The sequence below is a fragment of the Dendrobates tinctorius genome, unplaced genomic scaffold (genome assembly GCF_039654945.1).
Source record: "Dendrobates tinctorius isolate UK_male_01 unplaced genomic scaffold, ASM3965494v1 ptg000020l, whole genome shotgun sequence".
Taxonomy (NCBI): Eukaryota; Metazoa; Chordata; class Amphibia; order Anura; family Dendrobatidae; genus Dendrobates; species Dendrobates tinctorius.
The window spans coordinates 20,294,959-20,316,258 of NW_027361688.1; the positions used below are offsets into that span (position 1 = coordinate 20,294,959).

At 43.5% G+C, this 21,300-nt stretch overlaps 1 protein-coding gene across 1 annotated transcript in view; it reads left to right on the forward strand.

Annotated features, from left to right (window-relative positions):
- BLTP3B (bridge-like lipid transfer protein family member 3B) overlaps nt 1-21,300 on the forward strand; it is an 86,361-nt gene that overhangs the window by 47,766 nt on the left and 17,295 nt on the right. Inside the window, exons 11-17 of the mRNA XM_073567843.1 lie at nt 1,433-1,545; nt 6,308-6,449; nt 7,224-7,417; nt 9,260-10,632; nt 12,212-12,378; nt 13,633-13,775; nt 17,015-17,165. Coding sequence (XP_073423944.1) covers nt 1,433-1,545; nt 6,308-6,449; nt 7,224-7,417; nt 9,260-10,632; nt 12,212-12,378; nt 13,633-13,775; nt 17,015-17,165 — 2,283 coding nt within the window. The remainder of the gene's footprint in view (nt 1-1,432; nt 1,546-6,307; nt 6,450-7,223; nt 7,418-9,259; nt 10,633-12,211; nt 12,379-13,632; nt 13,776-17,014; nt 17,166-21,300) is intronic.

The following is a 21,300-nucleotide window of genomic DNA, read 5'->3' on the forward strand; positions in this document are numbered from 1 at the left end:
AATAATAATAGCAAATACCTGAAATTATTGACGCTCACTGACGGGTTCTCAGTTGACTCGTTCTGCAACCAGCAATAGAGCAACACAAAGCTAAATGGGGCAACATTTTAGTCAAACCCCAAAATTAATTTTAGCTAAAAATATTCGCATGTAAGGAAAAAAAAATTATTATTGCTCCCTAAATATCCATGCCACTTATGGGAACCCTTAGGATTTAGAGACACATGGCTGCTTTTCTCCACAAACAGAGCTACACCTGGCCGTGGGCTGAGCTTGGTATTGCAGATCAGCTCTGTTAATGTAAATGGGGACAAACTGCAGTACCTAACACAACCTGCGGACCAGGGTGGCACTGTTTTTGAAGTCAAGTAGTCAGGTTCTCCTAATACTGGAATAGAGGTGGAAAAAAACATTTCCACCATTGCTGCTTGCGTTAATGACCTGGTTGGTGACTTGATTCTGCAGGTCAGCATGATTTCAGCTGTGCCCAAATTTTTGTAGTGGTTGTTTTTTTTTTTTTTTTTTTTTTTTTTTACAAGCAAAACTAAAAAAAGAACTAATACATTCAGTTTGTTTCTCAGTATTGTGAGAGCCATAACTTTTTAATTTGTCCATTGTTGTGCATGTGCGATGACTTATGTCTTGCGGGGCGAATTGAAGTTTTTATCGTTGACAACTTTTTTGATTGCTTTTTATGCTTTTTTTTTTGAGATGGAGGCGAAATGACCAAAAAAAAAGTCAGTTCCGCCAAGAATTGCTTGTGTGAGACAAATCATATTATATTTTCGCATTTCAGACTTTTATGGTCCAAGTGGTAATGTTTCTCCTTGTGGCGAGTGACAAACCAAGCTTGGCATGTCAGAGTGAGGAGACTTATAGGCCATGCAATGCTCCTCTGGGAAATTAAATATACAAATTGTCTCTTCAGAGAGGCAGAGGACTAGAACTCTAGTGCCACCTATTGAAAGCAGCAATTCTAAAATATTGATTCTTTAACAAGCCTTGCAATATGACTTAGGATAAAAACCATACCAGAATCTCAATTTTCAGACAGTGTTTCGGTTGTGTTGCCCCTCATCAGTGTAAGATATGAGATCAAAGGCTCTGATCTGGGGTCTAAGGGGTAACGTTTCTTCCTGTGGAGAGTGACAATCCAAGCCTGGCATGTCAGAGTGAGGAGACTTATAGGCCATGAAACTAAAATATGCAAATTGTCTCTTCTGAGAGGAAGAGGACTGGAACTCTAGCGCCACCTATGAGTCATATTGCGAGACTTTTATGCTAAAACACAGTGTTATTTATTTTCTTTTTTTTGTATGACGTGGGTTCAGCTATTGCTTAAACCATGACTTCAAATACTTTCTGTGAATATATGTGTGCATGTATTGATTTTTACAGCAGTTTTTTTTTTTTTTTTTTTTTTAAACTTAAGGCTCTGATTCCAGCAGTAAAGGATCTTTTCCCACAGCATCGTTGGAGCAGCTAAAATCCAAACTAATGTCCAGCTCTTTTGTGGTCAGACTTGCTGATTTCAACATTTTCCAAGTAAGTGAAGTATTACCGTATATTGTAAAAATCCCTCTTCTGTATTATACTTGTTGTTTTTTTTTTTTTTATATAGAACTTTTGTGGCGCACCTCTGTTGCGCCTTCTGGAAATGTTTGCACGGTTCCCAAATTGGGCAGATTTATAAGAAATAGTTAAAATCGGACCCAATGAGGACTATTTGCCACTTGGGGTTATGAAAGGTGCCTTATTGTGATTTTTTATTTTCTGTCTCAGCCATGCGCCATTTTTATAGATCCTGCCTACACCCCTGTTTACCCCCCCCCCCCCGATATGGGTTCAGATGCTTGGGCTAAACCAGTCACTGATCCTCCCAGCTTTGTGCACTTTCTGGGAGTTTTTTAAAGCCCCTGGAGATTTGCAATTTCCTTCTTGTGTCTTGGAGGTCTTCTTTATTAATTTTTTTTTTTTTACAGTTCTAGCGATCTATTAAGTGTTAAGAGCATCAGACCTCACACTTGAATACTCACAAATAATGATAAAAAATGCTTGTTAAATAAAGATTTGGAGTCCTAGTGGAATGTCAATCTGCTTCCCAATCCAGAGTTTCGCATCCACAGCTTCTTCTGGGGTTTTTGTTCGCCTGCAGGACTAGAAGTACCAGTGGGCACCAATTCCTACAGAGCTGTTCAACTTTAGAGACTTTTTCTTAACCTTATATGTACAGCAAGTTGAAAAAGTATTCATACCCCTTAAACTTTTCCAGTTTTTCATGTTACACCCACAAATATAAATTTTATTGTGATTTTTGTGATATACCAACAAAAAGTAGCAAGTATTTGTGAAGTGTAAAGGAAGTGATGCATGGCTTTCTAAATATTTAAAAAATATAAATCTGAAAATTGTGACGTGCATTTGACTTCAGCTCCCATGAGTTAATACTTTGTAGAATCACCTTTCACTGTAATTACTGCTGCAAGCCTTTTCGGGTTTGTCTCTACATTTTTGCCCCTTTTTCTTTGTGGTCTTGCTCAGTGAGATTGGATGGAAGCGTCTGTTTTCAAGTCTTGCCACAGTGGATCATTCACACATATGAATAATTCTTTGATGTAAACCATCCATTGTAGCTCTGGCAGTAGGTTTATTGTCATTATCCTGCTTGAAGGTGAGCCTACGCCCCAGTGTCAAGTCTTTTGCAGCTTCTATCCAGTTTTCCCCCAGGATTGCCCTGTATTTAGCTCCATCCATCTTTCCATCAACTCTGACCAACTTCCCTGTCTCTGATGAAGAAAAGCTTTCTTCATAGGATGATGCTGCCACCACCATATGTGACGGTGGGGATGGTGTTTTCAGGGTGATGTGCGGTGCTAGTTTTCTGCCACACATAGCGTTTTCCATTTAGACCAAAAAGTTCTACTTTGGTCTCATCTGAGCAGAGCACCTTCTTCCATATGTTCGCTGTGTTCCCTATTTTGCTTTTTTCAAACGGGACTCAGATATTTTTGAAAGCAATCTATTTATTCTTGCCACTCTACCATTAAGGCTAGATTTGTGGAGTACACGATTAATAGTTGCTCTGTTGCCAGATTCTTTCCCCTGAGCTATAGATCTCTGCAGCTCCTCCAGAGTAACCATGGGCCTCTTGGCTGCTTCTCTAATTAGTGCTCTCTTTGCTTGGGATGTCAGTTTAGGTGGAGGGACATGTATTGGAAGGTTTGCAGTTGGGCCATACTCCTTCCATTTTTGGATGATGGGCTGAACAGTGATCCGAGAGATGTTGAGCGCTTGGGCTATATTTATTTATTTATTTATTTATTTATTTTTAATAACGTTACTCTGCTTTACTTTACTTTTCTCCACAACTTTATCCCTGACCTGTCCAGTGTGCTCCTTGGTTTTCATGATGCTGTTTGATTCCTAATGTTCTCAAACAAACCTCTGAGGTCTTCACAGAACAGCTGTAGTTATGCTGAGGATAACTTACACACAGACTCAATTTACTAATTGTGATTTCTGGAGGCAAATGGTCACTCAGGATTTTATTTATTGGTATCAGACTATGGGGGGGGGGGGGTGAATAAATATGCACATCTCAATTTTCAGATTTATATTTGTAAAATAATTAGAAAACCATATATCCTTTCCATTGCATGTCAGAAATACTTGCTACTTGGTGTTCGTATATCACATAAAGCCCCCTAGGTATAACTGGAAAAAAATAGGTCATTAAAGGGGTTGTCTCCGTTCAGAAAAAAAATGTTATAGTTTTTCCTCTAAGCTCGGTTGCTAGTAAAAAAAAAAAAGATAAAAAATCACTAACTGGTTTTTACTCACATTCCTCTGGTCCAGAGCTGATTTTTCCATTGCTGCTGCCAGGTTTTTTTTCCCTGCAGCGTGTCACTTTACCAATGCAGCTGCCAGTCTGTGTGCCGAGTGGCTCATGCTATATCGGAAGAGCTGCTGAGCTCTGTTGTCTTCTTAGGTGTTGATGTCAATACAAAAAGGGTGGGGGAACAAGAGGCGCAATAGTGCCCTATCACTAGTGACACTACGATGTGAGTGGTGTAATGCAGTTCCACTCACCTATTCCAGTTGTGTGACCCACAACTGGCTTGAAGACATAAAACAGTATCAGCTGCTGCAGGACTTCCACCGACCACTCCAACGTGGAAAAACTGCCAGAGAATATGGGAAGCAAGGTGTGCCACAGTCCGCGCTGCTGAATCCACAAAATCACCTGGGATGCAAGATGTTGTAACAAAGTACTTCTTTATTCCTTCCTACGCGTTTCGGTGCCCTTCCTGGCACCTTCCTCAGGGATATCATGTCTTCTTAGGTGTTGATGTCAGCACTGCAGACAGCAACAGACATTGGGGGCAGAGGTGGAGACTTGGCCCTGAACCCGGGGAGGGTGAGTAAGACATGTCTTTTTTTTTTTTTGCCCTAACAGACCTTCTAGGAAAAAACTTTCTGAACGTGGTCAACCCCATTTAGGCCCTTTCAGGCCTGGATTTTAAGAGGTTAAGATAGAAATAATTTTTCATGAGTATACAAGCCCCAAAACATAAGCGTTTAGGTCTAATGTAAAATCTATATCTGCAATTTTCTGTTTCATGTAATATCTGCCTCCCAGCAGCCGTTCTCCACCAAGAATGTCATTTATTGCAGATGGGATTTATGGATGGCTGAACTGTGAGAATAGAGACCCCAGAGGAAAGCGAGCGAAACCCGTGTGCAGCATAGACGAATGAGAGGCTTTTTTTTTTTTTTTTTTTTTTTTTTTAAGGCCTCCATTCCTCTGTATCTAGAATGTAGGATTGCGCTATGTCTGTTTCTTTTGAGGAACAGGTCAAAAGTATTTTCTAACTTGATTTTCTGTCGTCAGTAGGGATGTAGACCACCTCGCTAATCACAAAAATTAGAATGTAAGAAGCCACATGAGAGGCGTTTTCTCATTCAAAATGGGTAAAATTGCAAAGTGCTTGTAAAAATAATCAACTTTGCAATTACTTTTCCAATGCTACTATCAGAGGCGGCTTTGTTTGTGCACAGTGGCAGAGTAGGGTCCAATATGCCTCCGTGCAGAATTTGAACCCGGGCCCCCACCTGCATGTTGGTCAGACGTATTGGGCCCTTGTAGCATTCTAGATCCTATAAAGATGTATTTGTTCACCTCTCATATAATAATGTCCCCCGTCCTGGCTCCTTCTTGTAATAATGTCCCCCGTCCTGGCTCCTTCTTGTAATAATGTCCCCCGTCCTGGCTCCTTCTTGTAATAATGTCCCCCGTCCTGGCTCTTTCTTGTAATAATGTCCCCCGTCCTGGCTCCTTCTTGTAATAATGTCCCCCGTCCTGGCTCCTTCTTGTAATAATGTCCCCCGTCCTGGCTCCTTCTTGTAATAATGTCCCCCGTCCTGGCGCCTTCTTGTAATAATGTCCCCCGTCCTGGCTCCTTCTTGTAATAATGTCCCCCGTCCTGGCTCCTTCTTGTAATAATGTCCCCCGTCCTGGCTCCTTCTTGTAATAATCTCCTCCATCCTGGGCCCCTTCCAGTAATATTGTCCCTCATCCTCAGCCCCATGCTATAACATTTTCCCCCATCCTGGGCCCTCTCCTTGCATAATGTCCCCCTGTTTTGGTATGATGTACATCCACCCTAGTATAATGCCTCCTTTTCTGGTATAATGGCCCCTCATCCTAGCATAATGTCCCCCCCCCCCCGTCGTGGCGTAATGTCCATCCACCCTGGTATAATGTCCCCATTCTGTCATTATACAGAAGTGGCTGATTTCCTAGGCAAAGAGCACAGCGACATTTGCTATGGAGCTTGCAAACGCTGCTCTGAAGCCCTCTGGATCCCTGGAACCAGGCAGCTTCAATGTCCTTGTGATTCTCTGATTCTACAGAAGCAAAGATGCCTCTGATAGCAGCATGGGAGAGCGGGCGTACAGTTTGGACCTGCGGATTCAACCATGCCGCTGGTCAGAACGGTCCATCTTCTAGAGTGCACCGCTCTCCAGCAATCGGGATGGCAACAGGCAGAGGAACGGCGCGCTCCTGAAGATTGAAGATAAAACCCTTTAATAGCCTGTGACCACTAGAAGAACGCAAAAAAAAATTGCGCGAGGTACTTGTTTGACAATTTTTCATGCATAAGCCATCGTCCACCAGTGACAAGCGACCAGGTACCTTCATATAGATGGACCGTAACCCCATCGACTCGCCTCAAAAAACTGGTGAGGAGAGCGGGTCCGGGCTCTAAATAAATTACTTAAATGTTACTCACTTTTTGTTTTCCAGGTATCCACAGCAGATCAATGTCGATCTTCCCCTAAAACTATGATTTCCTGCAATAAGAAGAGCTTGTATCTTCCCCAGGAAATGTCTGCGATTCATATTGAATTTACAGAATATTATTTCCCAGATGGAAAGAATTTCCCCAGTAAGAACAGTATTTTCTTTTCTCTTCTTTTTTTTTTGCTATATTATTTTCCAGCCCTAGAGATACAACAGTGTCGGGTTTATTTGCTTTATTCTGCAGATAGGAGGAAGATGGTTTGAAGCTGCAGGGGAAAAAAAATGTGTGTGACCCATAATGAGATGGAAAAATACAATGGAGGGGTTTACATTGCCTGTAGAAGATGGTATAACCTGGCACAAGATTCCCCAAATTTTATTAAAATAGGGCATTTTAGATAAAATAAAATAAATTAATGTATACCTGCTTGACGAATGGCAGAATGACCGTAGACATATTGGCCACATGCATTGGGAGCTATTCAGACTCACACAGTCAAAGAGTAATATACGGTATCTTATCTGATAAATCTGCTTCTTTCTCCTCCTGGACTAATCATTCACTTCAACTCATGGGGAAAATCCGTATTCAGTGAAGACATTTTCCATTACTGATAGAACAGTTGGTGCTTTTAAAATTCTATGGAGAGAGGAGGAGTTGGAGGCCCTCTACTCACTAGGGACTCTCCTGGATCACATGACAGGTCTCTTCCTATTTACACACAAGGAAGAGACCTGTCGATCACCTGCATCAACGCTGGGAAGAGCCGGCCAAAGTGGAGCCAGACTAGTCTTGTTTCCCGTTATTAGACTGCCCTCTTCTGTCTGCGTCTGCCCCTGAATCAGATGACAGGTTCCCTTTTAAAGTGCATCCACCATAATATGATTTGAAGGTAATTTATAATTGTATTTCCCATAGTTCCAAGTCCCAACCTCTATGTACAGCTGAATGCGCTGCAGATAACTGTGGACGAGCGCAGCATTCTGTGGCTGAACCAATTCATCCTGGACTTGAGGCAAAGTGTCGACCAGTTCATGGCAATGTACAAGCTGAGCGACAACTCGAAGTCAGACGAGCACATCGATATCCGGCTGGATGGCCTCATGCTGAAGGTAAATCAAGACTGCGTGCACAGCACAAGCTGAATAATTCAGCTTCATATTCCACGTACATCAGCTAGTCTAGACATAAAGGATAGATAAAAGCATGTATATTTTATACTATGGGACTACACCGGGCCTGCCGTCCAACCATTTGTGATGCCTTTGCAAAACATGGCCGCCTTATTCGGGCTACCGGGACATTTTTTTGATGAAGAAGCAAGACTGGTGATAGAAAAGACATTGGATCGACTTGCCCCGTGATATTAACACTGAGGATCGGTGGGTTCCTTATGGGCTGGGTTTCATATTCAGACAAAGCCCCTCCCTAAACCAGTACTTCTCAAACTGGTGCCACCAATAACCTGATTCCAGCAATCACTGGTTTGACCATCTAATTGACTTGTGTTTTGTTTGTTTAATGTTCTACTGGGTTCATCAGACTAAGAACATTGGCAACAACCATTAACGATGCCCAATGTTTGACCCACTTCTGCCGGACCCTTGGGACCAATGCTTTTCTCCACCCGTGCATCCTTCCGTAGGCCTTTGTTTCGGACAAAATAATTGGTCCAAAAGGTTTAAGCAGAAGTAACCTCACTTGAAAGTGACTTTGGAGCCAATCACTTGCCACTAGGGTCTCTTTTCAGGGGATTACGTAGTTGAGGATGAAAAAAGACAAAAGTCCTTAAAGTTCAACCAAGGGATATCAAAGGGCACCTGTGTAACCATAATGTATGATCTAAAGCTAATCGTTCCCTCCTGACCTCGTGTCGATCCACTTGATCCTCAACTATCTCAGTAGATCTTATGGAGGCAATGTCCTACTGCTGATGATGTTGGGCATGTTCTAGGTCCTCAGAATCCATCCAAAGAAGTGCAGTTGAATGCTGTGTCACCATGAGGCCCCTATTAGAAAGTGCTTAGGGCACCGCATTTCAAAGGTTAATAATCTATTCAGATAGTGACCTTGAAATGAAATAAATATTAATGTAAGGGGAAGAAGGCTGAATTAACCAGTGGTGGTCCACAACCATTATCTTGCCTGAGATCACGACTGTGGTTCACGATAGTAGAAGGACTTTGGTTTGACAAGATTTTGCTAACATTGAGGACATGCCTAAAGGATACTATCGCGGATGGAAATGTGCAGGGTGGAGAATACATATAATATGGAAATGAGTTGCGTCTCTGGATAGTTTTGAGGGCCACATTAGCTTAGATTTATGTTTTGAAAGCCTTTTTTTTATATTCTTCAGGAGCACACCGCTCCCTTGCCTCTCAGGTTCTTGCTAGCCAAGGGGCGGTGCGCTCCTGAAGATTGACAGTTCAGGTCAGTGGCATGACTGAGTCGCGGACCGGAACTATGCGTTCTCCAATGAAGCTCACAGAGGTAGCTTTGCATCTGCAGCATCGCAGGAGCTCAGGGAGATTGAGGTTGGCCAGATCCCTCCAGCTTCAGAGTGGCGTCTGTAAACTTTATAGCACTTCACTCCTTTAGAGCTTCGCCGGCCAACGTGGAGCCTGAAAAATCTCTTCTTCGGTTTTGGTCCACCTCCAAAACCGGTGGAATTTTGCATTATGAGGAATAAGTGGATCGCAACAAGCCCATAGATAGTTCTTGCACAGATGCCCTCTTCTTGTCCGTGTCTGCCCCTGAATCATATGACCGATTACCTTTTAAAGTGCAGTCATCAGACCGCAAACTGTTAGCAAGCGCTTCGCTCCTTGAGAACGGAGAGGATTTTTAAGAAGCCGTAATTTTGCAAAGTTGCTTATTTTTACAAACACTCTTTATTAAGATGAGATTGTTTGACATTCTTGGCTGACCACCTCTTTTGCTTTTCTCCACAGGTAATTATACCTTCTCAATCAAAATCCGATTGTCACCACGACCAGCCAACAGCCATCAGTGTCCAGACATCCGAAATGATAGCAAGCAACACCAGGCAGTCTCCTAACTGTAGGCGTTCAGACCTCGAAGCCATATTTCAGGACTTTAAAGAATACCCATTCTACTCTAAATCGTTCACCTCCTTCCCCAGATCCGAGGACAGTTTTGACCTCCTGCACCCCATATTCCAGAGGCACGCTTTCGAACAGGACACTAAAATGCACGATGTATACAAGGGATTCATTACACCAAAGCTGGACACCAATGCACTAAAAACTTCTGCTGCTAAGGACATATGGGCCATACATTTCACACAATTTTGGGTTGATTATGAAGGGATAAAGAGCGGGAAAGGTCGACCGGTAAGTTTTGTCGACGCTTTTCCATTCTCAATCTGGGTGTGCCAGCCCAAGCGTTTCGCCCAGTCTCAGAAACAGATTTCCTCTAACTGTGACCATTTAGTAAATCTTTCCAAAAGCGAGTCTACGGACTTTGCCGGCCGTTTTCAACGCAAGAAACTTTTAAAACAATATTACAGCACTGAAATGGACGGCCGGAGCACGCCATTACAGAAATCCCAGTCCCTTGACAGCAGCTTGTCGTCCACCCCTGCTCTTGAGTCACCCCAGGCGGACATCCAGATTCTTGCGTACGTGCGAAAACATGTCAGCTTACAAATCAATCACTACCAGTATATTTTCTTACTGCTCCTCCAGGAATGCTTAAAGCAAGTCATGGACAATCTACTCAAGGATGTAGAGGCTGTTACCGGGAAACCGGCTGAGGAGACCAAGCTGTCCATTGGCGTCCTACTGAAAAGTGCCGAGGTTTCTTTATTACTTCACCCATTACCGGAAGAAAATATGCCCCATTGCCCTCTTTCCCATGGCGGTAGCCCCCTTGTAGACAATAAGCAATCTCTTCCAGAAGATGGTACTCAAGATGTTGACCTGGCTAATCCCCCTATGGATTTACTCATGGACTCTGTCAGCGGTGATTCTGGAGCAATACTAGAACCCAAAAAGATTACGTCGGAGACTTTGATGACAAAGTCCCCGAGCGACACGAACATTTTGAAAAGGACACCCAGTTTGGAAGGCGTTTCCGATAGGACGTCGCTGAAAGCAGAAGATGGGTCTTTGTGTCAGGTTTTTAACGTTAATGGTCTTAACGATGGCGGCCACTTCAGTAGTGATGACAGCATCTCCAACCCTGTTAAAGATCTAGAAGAAACCTTCGGTAGCTTTCAAGGCTCGGATAGTGAGTCTATAATCGATAATCCTCTCCTTAATGCCCAGTTTTTAGAGATGCCGAAGAAGCAGACTGATACCAGGTAAGGATCGTTTTTTAAGATGTTCTATATGAATCCTTTATTGGTCACTACTCTGGATATTTAGGAGTTGTACCATTTACAAACATTTTCATAAAACCTTTTTAGGGAATAATGAGTTAATAGATCCCTCTCCCGATCCTCTAATTTGGACAGCCAAAGAGCATCTAAACAGTGAAGTCCAATTTGCATTGATCATATTCGATGCAAGTTAAATGTTCTTTGTTATTATTTTCTGGGGTCTGCATAATTAACGTAGTATGGAAAAATAAAAAATAATTAACAAAAATGGTGATATCTCACCACTTGCCTGTTTCGCCGTAGCTCGCCATCTGGTATTTCGCACCTCTTTTTTTTTTTTTTTTTTTTCCCGCCTTCCTTGACACACACGTTCTCTTTGGCTTTATTCTTTCTATACCGGGGCTTTCGGCGCTGGCTAGGCCTCGGCCAACATGTCATAAAGACACGGCGTGTGATGGCATGGCACTCTGGTACCTGTGAGACAAGTTGGAAGCCAGAAACTCTGGAGAAGAATAAAGCAGGCCAAATTGGATGCCTGCATCGGGAAGTCGAAAATAATAGGTCCGGAGCTTTAGCAAAATGTGGCTGAATTTCTGCCGAGCCAATTGCAAAAAATCCATATTCTGGAGAATGCAAATTTTTCTCTAGGTCAGTGTAATAATATGTTTGCCCAATGGTGGTGTTCCAGGAAATTGGACACTCACTGCCAGGTTTCCCCATAAATTCTTGCTGATCTCTAGAGATCCCAGCAGGGGGGTGCTTTGTGATCAGCATGTTTAGAAGGGATCCTTTAAAGAACTAGGTATTGGGCAAAGCGATGAACCTCTTTTAAGATGAGGTTCCCCTAGCATTAATGTTCAAGATCATCTGTTTACTAAGGTTGTAGTTGTGGGTGCAAAATCAACAGAGTTTTTAAAGACGTAGGGGGTCTCCCATCAATTAAGACGGTAAGGCCACCAATGACTGTGGTCACGAGACAACCCAGTGATCTCTGTTTCTGGATTTCTCTATTAGAACCTGTCTATCTGTTGATCCCTGGACATTGTTTTTTTTTTTCCCACATGATCGTGTGCGTTCCTCTCTTATGGATGTCTATGGGAAATATGAAATGTCCTCTATAGACCCCTATTTTCCTGATGGGAAAGGGACTTACCTCCAGGACCTTCAATTCTCAGGCATTGATAGAAAATCCATGCCAAACATGTGCAAGACAAGAATACCCATATCTTTTGGCTTTGCCCTGCAGAGGCTCATAGCTCACAATATCACATATTTGACATTTTGGGGAGCTTGCACTTTCCCATGGCAGACAGGCTGAACAAGCAGATCTTCAGCAACATCCGTGGACGTGTTGAGTACCACCACAGAACCAAGGCTCTTTTCTTTTTTTTTTTTTTTTTTAGGTTAAACGTATGATTTAGAACTTAACAGAGAATTTGAAGACTTCTGCTTTAACTTTTTTTTTTTGTTTTATTTGCATACTTTTATTCCTTTATTATGTATTTTTTGGAAATTTATTATTTTGATTTTTGAAACTTCGTTTCCATGTATTTCTGTTAAGTGGAACCCCTAAGGAACGCTGCTCGTCCAACCTGCCTACCTTCTCTGTTTCTTACAAGAACATGAAGAGGACTCCTTCGCAGTTCTCCTTGGACAATATCTCCATCGACAGCAACTTGCTGGATGAACATTTGGTGGAGAGCGATGGGAGCGACCCATTAGAAGCAGGTAAGGTGGTAGAAATCAGATTTCTTGGGGTTCTTTTATGCTCTAAAAAAGGGTCTGTTGGATGGGGGGGTCCATTGTTAATAGGCACTAATAGCCCTCTAACGCTGGATACAGAGCTTCAAAGTTCCTGCTTCCCGTCACACTGCCAAATCGAGTCATAATAAAAACCTGTCTGCAAACACCACTAGAGGAAGCGCACTACTTCCTAATGCTGTTCCCACCAAGGGGGGTTTCTCATCTTTTCTTTATAGTGAGATTTTCCAATTGATACCCCCTTTTAGGAGCCAGGTCCTATAAGAACAACTCTCGTTCTGGTGAACTTGAGTTGTCCTTGTATTACATAGATGATCATTCTCCCTGATAAAGCATGTTAGGCGAAACGTGCGTCAGACCGGTTGGGCACGTTGATTCCCCTCTACTTTGGTTGATACCATGCATTTGAATATGCTGTACTTTTTATATTACATTTTGTTGCCATGAATGAGACCAGTCATTACTCTGAGCATTTTGACTGACAGCATATTGATTGTCCTTTTTTGTATTTACTTCTTTTTCCTGACTTTCACTTTTTATTAGATACATTGGTGCTATTCCCTGATGACTACCGTACCTTTTTTTCTTTTTACCTATGTTATAATTCATTTTCTAATCACATGTTCATACATGCTCACCTGCATTATACCATCCATTGAGGTTTCTAGTTGCCTTGCCATTTTTATTATTTTGTTCTGTATTTTAACATGTTTTTATTAATTTTTCAGTTATGTTATTGACGTCAGCATTATTGTATGGTTGCAGTCATGCTTTTTTGTTACATTGGTTAGGGATTATTATTCGTCTGATTGCTCACATGTAACACTACGTTTCCCCTACAGCTTTGCCGCCATAGGGAAGTGCCTAGTTGGCTTCTGTTTTACCTTTTCCAGCTTCCATTTAAAAATGCATGATCGTGTTCCTAGTGTAAGGAAAAAACGCCATTCTTGTTTTAGTAGTCCAGTAGGCGGTTCTACTCTCTGACTGGCACAAGGAAGACTGTCAATCATTAATAGGACCGCCCACTGGACTCCTATGCATAGAATAATCAAATGCATTATTAGTTATACTAAATATTTTGCCACAAACCTATATATCAATCTTCTCAGCTCCTCCTGCTCTAACCTATATTATCTGCAGCTGAAAAATCAGCGGTGAGCACCACTAGGGGGCGCTTATTGTATTTTTTATTTTATTTTTTTATTTTTTTTTAATACCTAGGCCTGGAAGATTTCTCCTCTTTGAACTATCAGTCCACACTAGACACGGCCAGCGTGGAGTTGAGGAACGAGGATTACTGTGCGTCGTCGCCTGATGCTGTTAGTGCAGTCGATGAAAGTACACATGAGTCCAGACAAGATGTGGTTAGTATATACACCATATTACAATTTTCACATACGATGACATCTAGTGGCCGAAGAGGCAATAAAGCATCTCGTTTTACAGCTTGGTGTAAAAATAAATGCAACCAGTATATGATTTAAAGGGAAGCTATCATAAGAAAATGACCTATTGTTTAAAAAAGTTTTTTGAGTTGCATTTATTTAAAAGGAAAAGTGAAATACTTGTATTTATACCTCCATTAAAATATACCGTGTGTGTGTGTGTATGGATATATGTATGTATGTATGTATGTGTGTGTGTGTATATATATATATATATATATATATATATATATATATATATATATATACACACACACTAATAGTAATCTTGCAAATTTCAAACTGGCCACTGGGAATTTTTTTTTTAGACTTCCTGTACTTTCAGGAACAGTTTTCAGCAGACTCCTTATCAGAGGCACGAATATAATGATAGGCAGGACAGCTGATTATGCAGACTACACCATTTACAGTTAGGTGATGTCACAGCTCCTCCAGTCTTCGCAATGAATTTTGCACACACTTTTTAGATGCTTCAATACAAAAGATAATTTGAGTCTTTTCATTGTGGCAATGTGCATGTGTTGTTTCAGGAAACTAGAGTCTTTTAGACTCTAAAATTCCCCAGTGACCAGTGGAAAAAATCCAAGAATTATTGTTAATAATAATAATAATAATAATAATAATAATAATAATAATAATAATAATAATAATTATTATTATTATCATTATTAAATTTTATTTTTATAGCGCCGACATATTCCGCAGCACTTTACATTTCAGAGGGGATTTGTACAGACAATAGACATTACAGCATAACAATAATCACATACAGTAGATTATAACAGATACCAAGAGGAGTGAGGGCCCTGCTCGCAAGCTTACAGTCTATGAGGAAAGAGGGAGACACGAAAGGTGGGTGGTAACAGTTGCCCTGATTGTATGGACCAGCCATAATGTTAAGTGTGTAACAGTACGGACACAGAGGGCTAATGGATGCATAAAGCATGTGGGAGAATGATGCGGGGAACCTGGTTATGGTAAAACTTTTGGCTCTGCCACACAGGGATAGATTAGGTTAATGTGTTGAGGCGATAGGCCAGTCTGAATAAATGCGTTTTCAGGACACGCTTAAAATTGTGGGGATTGGGGACTAATTGTATTGACGTGGGAAGTACATTCCAAAGAATTGGCGCGGCACGTGTAAAGTCTTGGAGACGGGAGTGGGAGGTTCTGACTATTGAGGATGCTAACCTCAGGTCATCAGCAGAACGGAGGGCGCGGGTAGGGTGGTATACTGAAACAAGGGAGGAGATGTAGGGTGGTGCTGAGCCATGGAGGGCTTTGTGGGTGAGGGTAATAAGTTTATACTGAATTCTGGAGTGGATGGGTAGCCAGTGTAATGACTGGCACAAGGTAGAGGCATCGGTGTAACGATTGGTGAGGAATATGATCCTGGCTGCAGCATTCAAGACAGATTGGAGAGGGGAGAGTTTGGTAAGAGGGAGACCGATTAGAAGAGAGTTACAATAGTCCAGACGAGAATGAATAAGAGAAACAGTAAGAGTTTTTGCAGAGTCAAAGGTAAGAAAAGGTCGAATTCTAGAAATGTTTTTGAGGTGCAGATGACAAGAGCGAGCCAGTGATCGAATGTGGGGGGCAAAGGAAAGCTCGGAATCAAGTATGACCCCAAGACAGCGGGCCTGTTGCTGGGGAGTAATAGTGGAACCACACACAGAAATGGCAATGTCGGGTATAGGTACATTAGTAGCGGGAGGAAACACAAGGAGTTCAGTCTTTGACAGGTTCAGTTTCAGATATAGTGAGGACATGATATTAGACACAGCGTTTAGACAATCGCCGGTGTTTTCTAGAAAGGCTGGCGTGATGTCAGGAGAAGAAGCATATAATTGGGTGTCATCAGCATAGAGATGGTACTGGAAACCAAATCTACTGATTGTTTGACCAATAGGGGCAGTGTACAAGGAGAAGAGGAGGGGGCCTAGAACCGATCCTTGGGGGACCCCAACAGTAAGGGGAAGATGAGAGGAGGAGGAACTGGCAAAAGATACAGTAAAGGAGCGGTCGGAGAGATAGGAGGAGAACCAGGAGAGAAAGGTGTCCTTGAGGCCAATGGAACGGAGCATAGTGAGGAGGAGCTGATGATCCACAGTGTCGAATGCTGCAGAGAGATCCAAGAGAATTAGCATGGAGTAGTGACCATTTGATTTAGCTGTTAGCAGATCATTAGAGACTTTAGTGAGGGCAGTTTCAGTGGAGTGTAAAGAGCGGAAACCGGATTGGAGAGGGTCGAGAAGAGAGTTTTCTGAGAGATAGCGGATATTATTATTATTATTATTATTATTATTATTATTATTTTATTTTCAACTAGCTGAAGAGTCCGGTGTTGTCCGGGCATAGTAACTAACTGCTGTCCCACTCTATTCCTCCGCAGCCCCGCTCTCCTCTCACAGTCCCGCTCTCTCCCTCCGTAGCCCAGCTCTCCACCCGCCATCCTGCATTCTCCCTCTGCAGCCCTGCTCTCCATCCACCGTCCTGCTCTCTCCCTTGCAGCTCCGCTCTCCACCTCGCAGCTCCGCTCTCCACCCTTGTCCCGCACTTTCCCTCTGCAGCCCCGCTCTCCAGCCACCAGTGGGCGGGGCCATGTAGAATGATCATGGCTTGAAATATACACACACACGTGCACATGCATACACTCAGCTATATATAGATAGATAGATAGATATAGATATACAATATATTGTACTATAGAAAAAAAATTGTAATTTATTTTTTATAAATACACAATTTTTAACAAACTACTGATGCCCATAATATCTCCTGAAGTACCAATAAGGCCCCTCATAATCCTGGAGAAATGTCACTATAAGTGATACCATATTATGATGTTCACGTGTGACCAAACAGGCAAGACAGCAGACTGGAAAAAAAAAAAAATTTTTTTTTTTTACAAAATATAATTTTACAGCATGCTGTAAAAGGAAATGCGATCCCTAAAGGGTTTAATATCTGGTCTTTTGCATTTTGCAGACAGGACAGAAAATAAAGATTGCAGCATGGTCACTGGAAAGGCAAAGTGGTGGCATAGATATATTTATTGAGAGCTGTGATGTCACAGAATGAGGAGGCAGGGTTATCTGGTGAAGACTTACGATGTTATCCTCTTGGTTTTTTTTTGTTTGTTTGTTTTTCCATCACAGATGTCTGTCGTAGTATTCAAAATAATTGGTGTTAATTGTGGGATCGACATCAGGGGAGAAGATGTCGCTGTCGGCCTTCAGGTTAACCAAGTGATACCAAAACAGCTCGGGAATGTTAGTGTCTGGCAATACCTCAACAGCCGGAACATGAGTAAGTAATAAGCATTTCTGGACAAGCCTACCGATGTATCTACAGACCCCAACCCAGCCCCCCATGTATATCCAGACAAGGTAGAAAGGACAGACGCCCAGATTAGACCCCTCTAAATAAATGCCAGATCCTAGACCACCATGTGACTGACCTGTATTAGACTAACATGATGACGGTTGATGGCAGCGGTGGACCACATACTGTAGAGGAGCGGCAGAGAGCGGGGGGAGATGTGCTTGCTCTTGCATGTGGATGCACTAGACATCAGGAAGGACACTTTTCTGGACACTAGTGCAGTACTGTAACTTCTTCCTCCCTGCATAGTTTTTTTTTTTAACTAAATCATTTTTTCTTTTCATATTTCTATCATTATATAAAGGAAAAAAAAATTGCATGTTTCCCATTGGAACAATTTTAGCTCACAGAGCATTTCCTAGACTTTCACTAGCTCACAGAGCATTGCCTAGCCTTTCACTAGCTCACAGAGCATTGCCTGGACTTTCACCAGCTCACAGAGCATTGCCTAGACTTTCACCAGCTCACAGAGCATTGCCTAGACTTTCACCAGCTCACAGAGCATTGCCTGGACTTTCTCTTGCTCACAGAGCGTTGCCTGGACTTTCACTTGCTCACAGAGCATTGCCTGGACTTTCACTTGCTCACAGAGCATTGCCTGGACTTTCACTTGCTCAAATAGCATTGCCTGGACTTTCACTAGCTTATGGAGCGTTGCCAGGACTTTCACTAGCTCACAGAGCATTGCCTAGCCTTTCACTAGCTCACAGAGCATTGCCTAGCCTTTCACTAGCTCACAGAGCATTGCCTGGACTTTCACCAGCTCACAGAGCATTGCCTAGACTTTCACCAGCTCACAGAGCATTGCCTAGACTTTCACCAGCTCACAGAGCGTTGCCTGGACTTTCATTTGCTCACAGAGCGTTGCCTGGACTTTCACTTGCTCACAGAGCATTGCCTGGACTTTCACTTGCTCACAGAGCATTGCCTGGACTTTCACTTGCTCAAATAGCATTGCCTGGACTTTCACTAGCTTATGGAGCATTGCCAGGACTTTCACTAGCTCATAGAGCATTGCCTGGACTTTCACCAGCTCACAGAGCGTTGCCTAGACTTTCACTTGCTCACAGAGCATTGCCTGGACTTTCACTTGCTCACAGAGCATTGCCTGGACTTTCACTTGCTCACAGAGCATTGCCTGGACTTCCACTAGCTTATGGAGCATTGCCAGGACTTTCACTAGCTCATAGAGCATTGCCTGGACTTTCACCAGCTCACAGAGCGTTGCCTAGACTTTCACTTGCTCACAGAGCGTTGCCTAGACTTTCACTTGCTCACAGAGCATTGCCTGGACTTTCACTTGCTCACAGAGCATTGCCTGGACTTTCACTTGCTCACAGAGCATTGCCTGGACTTTCACTTGCTCACAGAGCATTGCCTGGACTTTCACTTGCTCACAGAGCATTGCCTGGACTTTCACTTGCTCACAGAGCATTGCCTGGACTTTCACTTGCTCACAGAGCATTGCCTGGACTTTCACTTGCTCACGGAGCATTGCCTGGACTTTCACTAGCTTATGGAGCATTGCCTGGACTTTCACTAGCTTATGGAGCATTGCCTGGACTTTCACCAGCTCACAGAGCATTGCCTGGACTTTTACCAGCTCACAGAGCATTGCCTGGACTTTTACCAGCTCACAGAGCATTGCCTGGACTTTTACCAGCTCACAGAGCATTGCCTGGACTTTTACCAGCTCACAGAGCATTGCCTGGACTTTTACCAGCTCACAGAGCATTGCCTGGACTTTTACCAGCTCACAGAGCATTGCCTGGACTTTTACCAGCTCACAGAGCATTGCCTGGACTTTTACCAGCTCACAGAGCATTGCCTGGACTTTTACCAGCTCACAGAGCATTGCCTGGACTTTTACCAGCTCACAGAGCATTGCCTGGACTTTTACCAGCTCACAGAGCATTGCCTGGACTTTTACCAGCTCACAGAGCATTGCCTGGACTTTTACCAGCTCACAGAGCATTGCCTGGACTTTTACCAGCTCACAGAGCATTGCCTGGACTTTTACCAGCTCACAGAGCATTGCCTGGACTTTTACCAGCTCACAGAGCATTGCCTGGACTTTTACCAGCTCACAGAGCATTGCCTGGACTTTTACCAGCTCACAGAGCATTGCCTGGACTTTTACCAGCTCACAGAGCATTGCCTGGACTTTTACCAGCTCACAGAGCATTGCCTGGACTTTTACCAGCTCACAGAGCATTGCCTGGACTTTTACCAGCTCACAGAGCATTGCCTGGACTTTTACCAGCTCACAGAGCATTGCCTGGACTTTTACCAGCTCACAGAGCATTGCCTGGACTTTTACCAGCTCACAGAGCATTGCCTGGACTTTTACCAGCTCACAGAGCATTGCCTGGACTTTTACCAGCTCACAGAGCATTGCCTGGACTTTTACCAGCTCACAGAGCATTGCCTGGACTTTTACCAGCTCACAGAGCATTGCCTGGACTTTTACCAGCTCACAGAGCATTGCCTGGACTTTTACCAGCTCACAGAGCATTGCCTGGACTTTTACCAGCTCACAGAGCATTGCCTGGACTTTTACCAGCTCACAGAGCATTGCCTGGACTTTTACCAGCTCACAGAGCATTGCCTGGACTTTTACCAGCTCACAGAGCATTGCCTGGACTTTTACCAGCTCACAGAGCATTGCCTGGACTTTTACCAGCTCACAGAGCATTGCCTGGACTTTTACCAGCTCACAGAGCATTGCCTGGACTTTTACCAGCTCACAGAGCATTGCCTGGACTTTTACCAGCTCACAGAGCATTGCCTGGACTTTTACCAGCTCACAGAGCATTGCCTGGACTTTTACCAGCTCACAGAGCATTGCCTGGACTTTTACCAGCTCACAGAGCATTGCCTGGACTTTTACCAGCTCACAGAGCATTGCCTGGACTTTTACCAGCTCACAGAGCATTGCCTGGACTTTTACCAGCTCACAGAGCATTGCCTGGACTTTTACCAGCTCACAGAGCATTGCCTGGACTTTTACCAGCTCACAGAGCATTGCCTGGACTTTTACCAGCTCACAGAGCATTGCCTGGACTTTTACCAGCTCACAGAGCATTGCCTGGACTTTTACCAGCTCACAGAGCATTGCCTGGACTTTTACCAGCTCACAGAGCATTGCCTGGACTTTTACCAGCTCACAGAGCATTGCCTGGACTTTTACCAGCTCACAGAGCATTGCCTGGACTTTTACCAGCTCACAGAGCATTGCCTGGACTTTTACCAGCTCACAGAGCATTGCCTGGACTTTTACCAGCTCACAGAGCATTGCCTGGACTTTTACCAGCTCACAGAGCATTGCCTGGACTTTTACCAGCTCACAGAGCATTGCCTGGACTTTTACCAGCTCACAGAGCATTGCCTGGACTTTTACCAGCTCACAGAGCATTGCCTGGACTTTTACCAGCTCACAGAGCATTGCCTGGACTTTTACCAGCTCACAGAGCATTGCCTGGACTTTAAAGTTTTACAAAGTTGTGGAACTTTTTAGTTATTCACATAAAACTACAAAACACTTTTTTTAAAGTGGTCATCTACCACCTTTTTGGTGCTACTCACTTTCACATAGATGATGTAAGGACCCTGCCTAAATGCAGATAACGTGTATGTGTCCTGATCATTAGTCACTGTAGCGGCATGTGAGCGGGGTCCTTATGTCATGGGCCCTGCTGACTTCCGATGTAGCGCCTGATGACCCTTTAAGGTCCTTACTAATTTTAATGGGACCTTATAAATAAATTGATGGGGATGGCAATGATCTGTGTGGAAAGGGGTCATCCTGCCATTTCTCTATTGTTATCTCAGAGGACTGGAGCTTTTGAGATGGGGCGGGCTGGGGCCTGAGATGGGGCGGGCTGGGGCCTGAGATGGGGCGGGCTGGGGCCTGAGATGGGGCGGGCTGGGGCCTGAGATGGGGCGGGCTGGGGCCTGAGATGGGGCGGGCTGGGGCCTGAGATGGGGCGGGCTGGGGCCTGAAAGTGGCGGATAAATCACATTAGATACTTGTGAATGTTTCCAAGCAGGGACAGAGTGT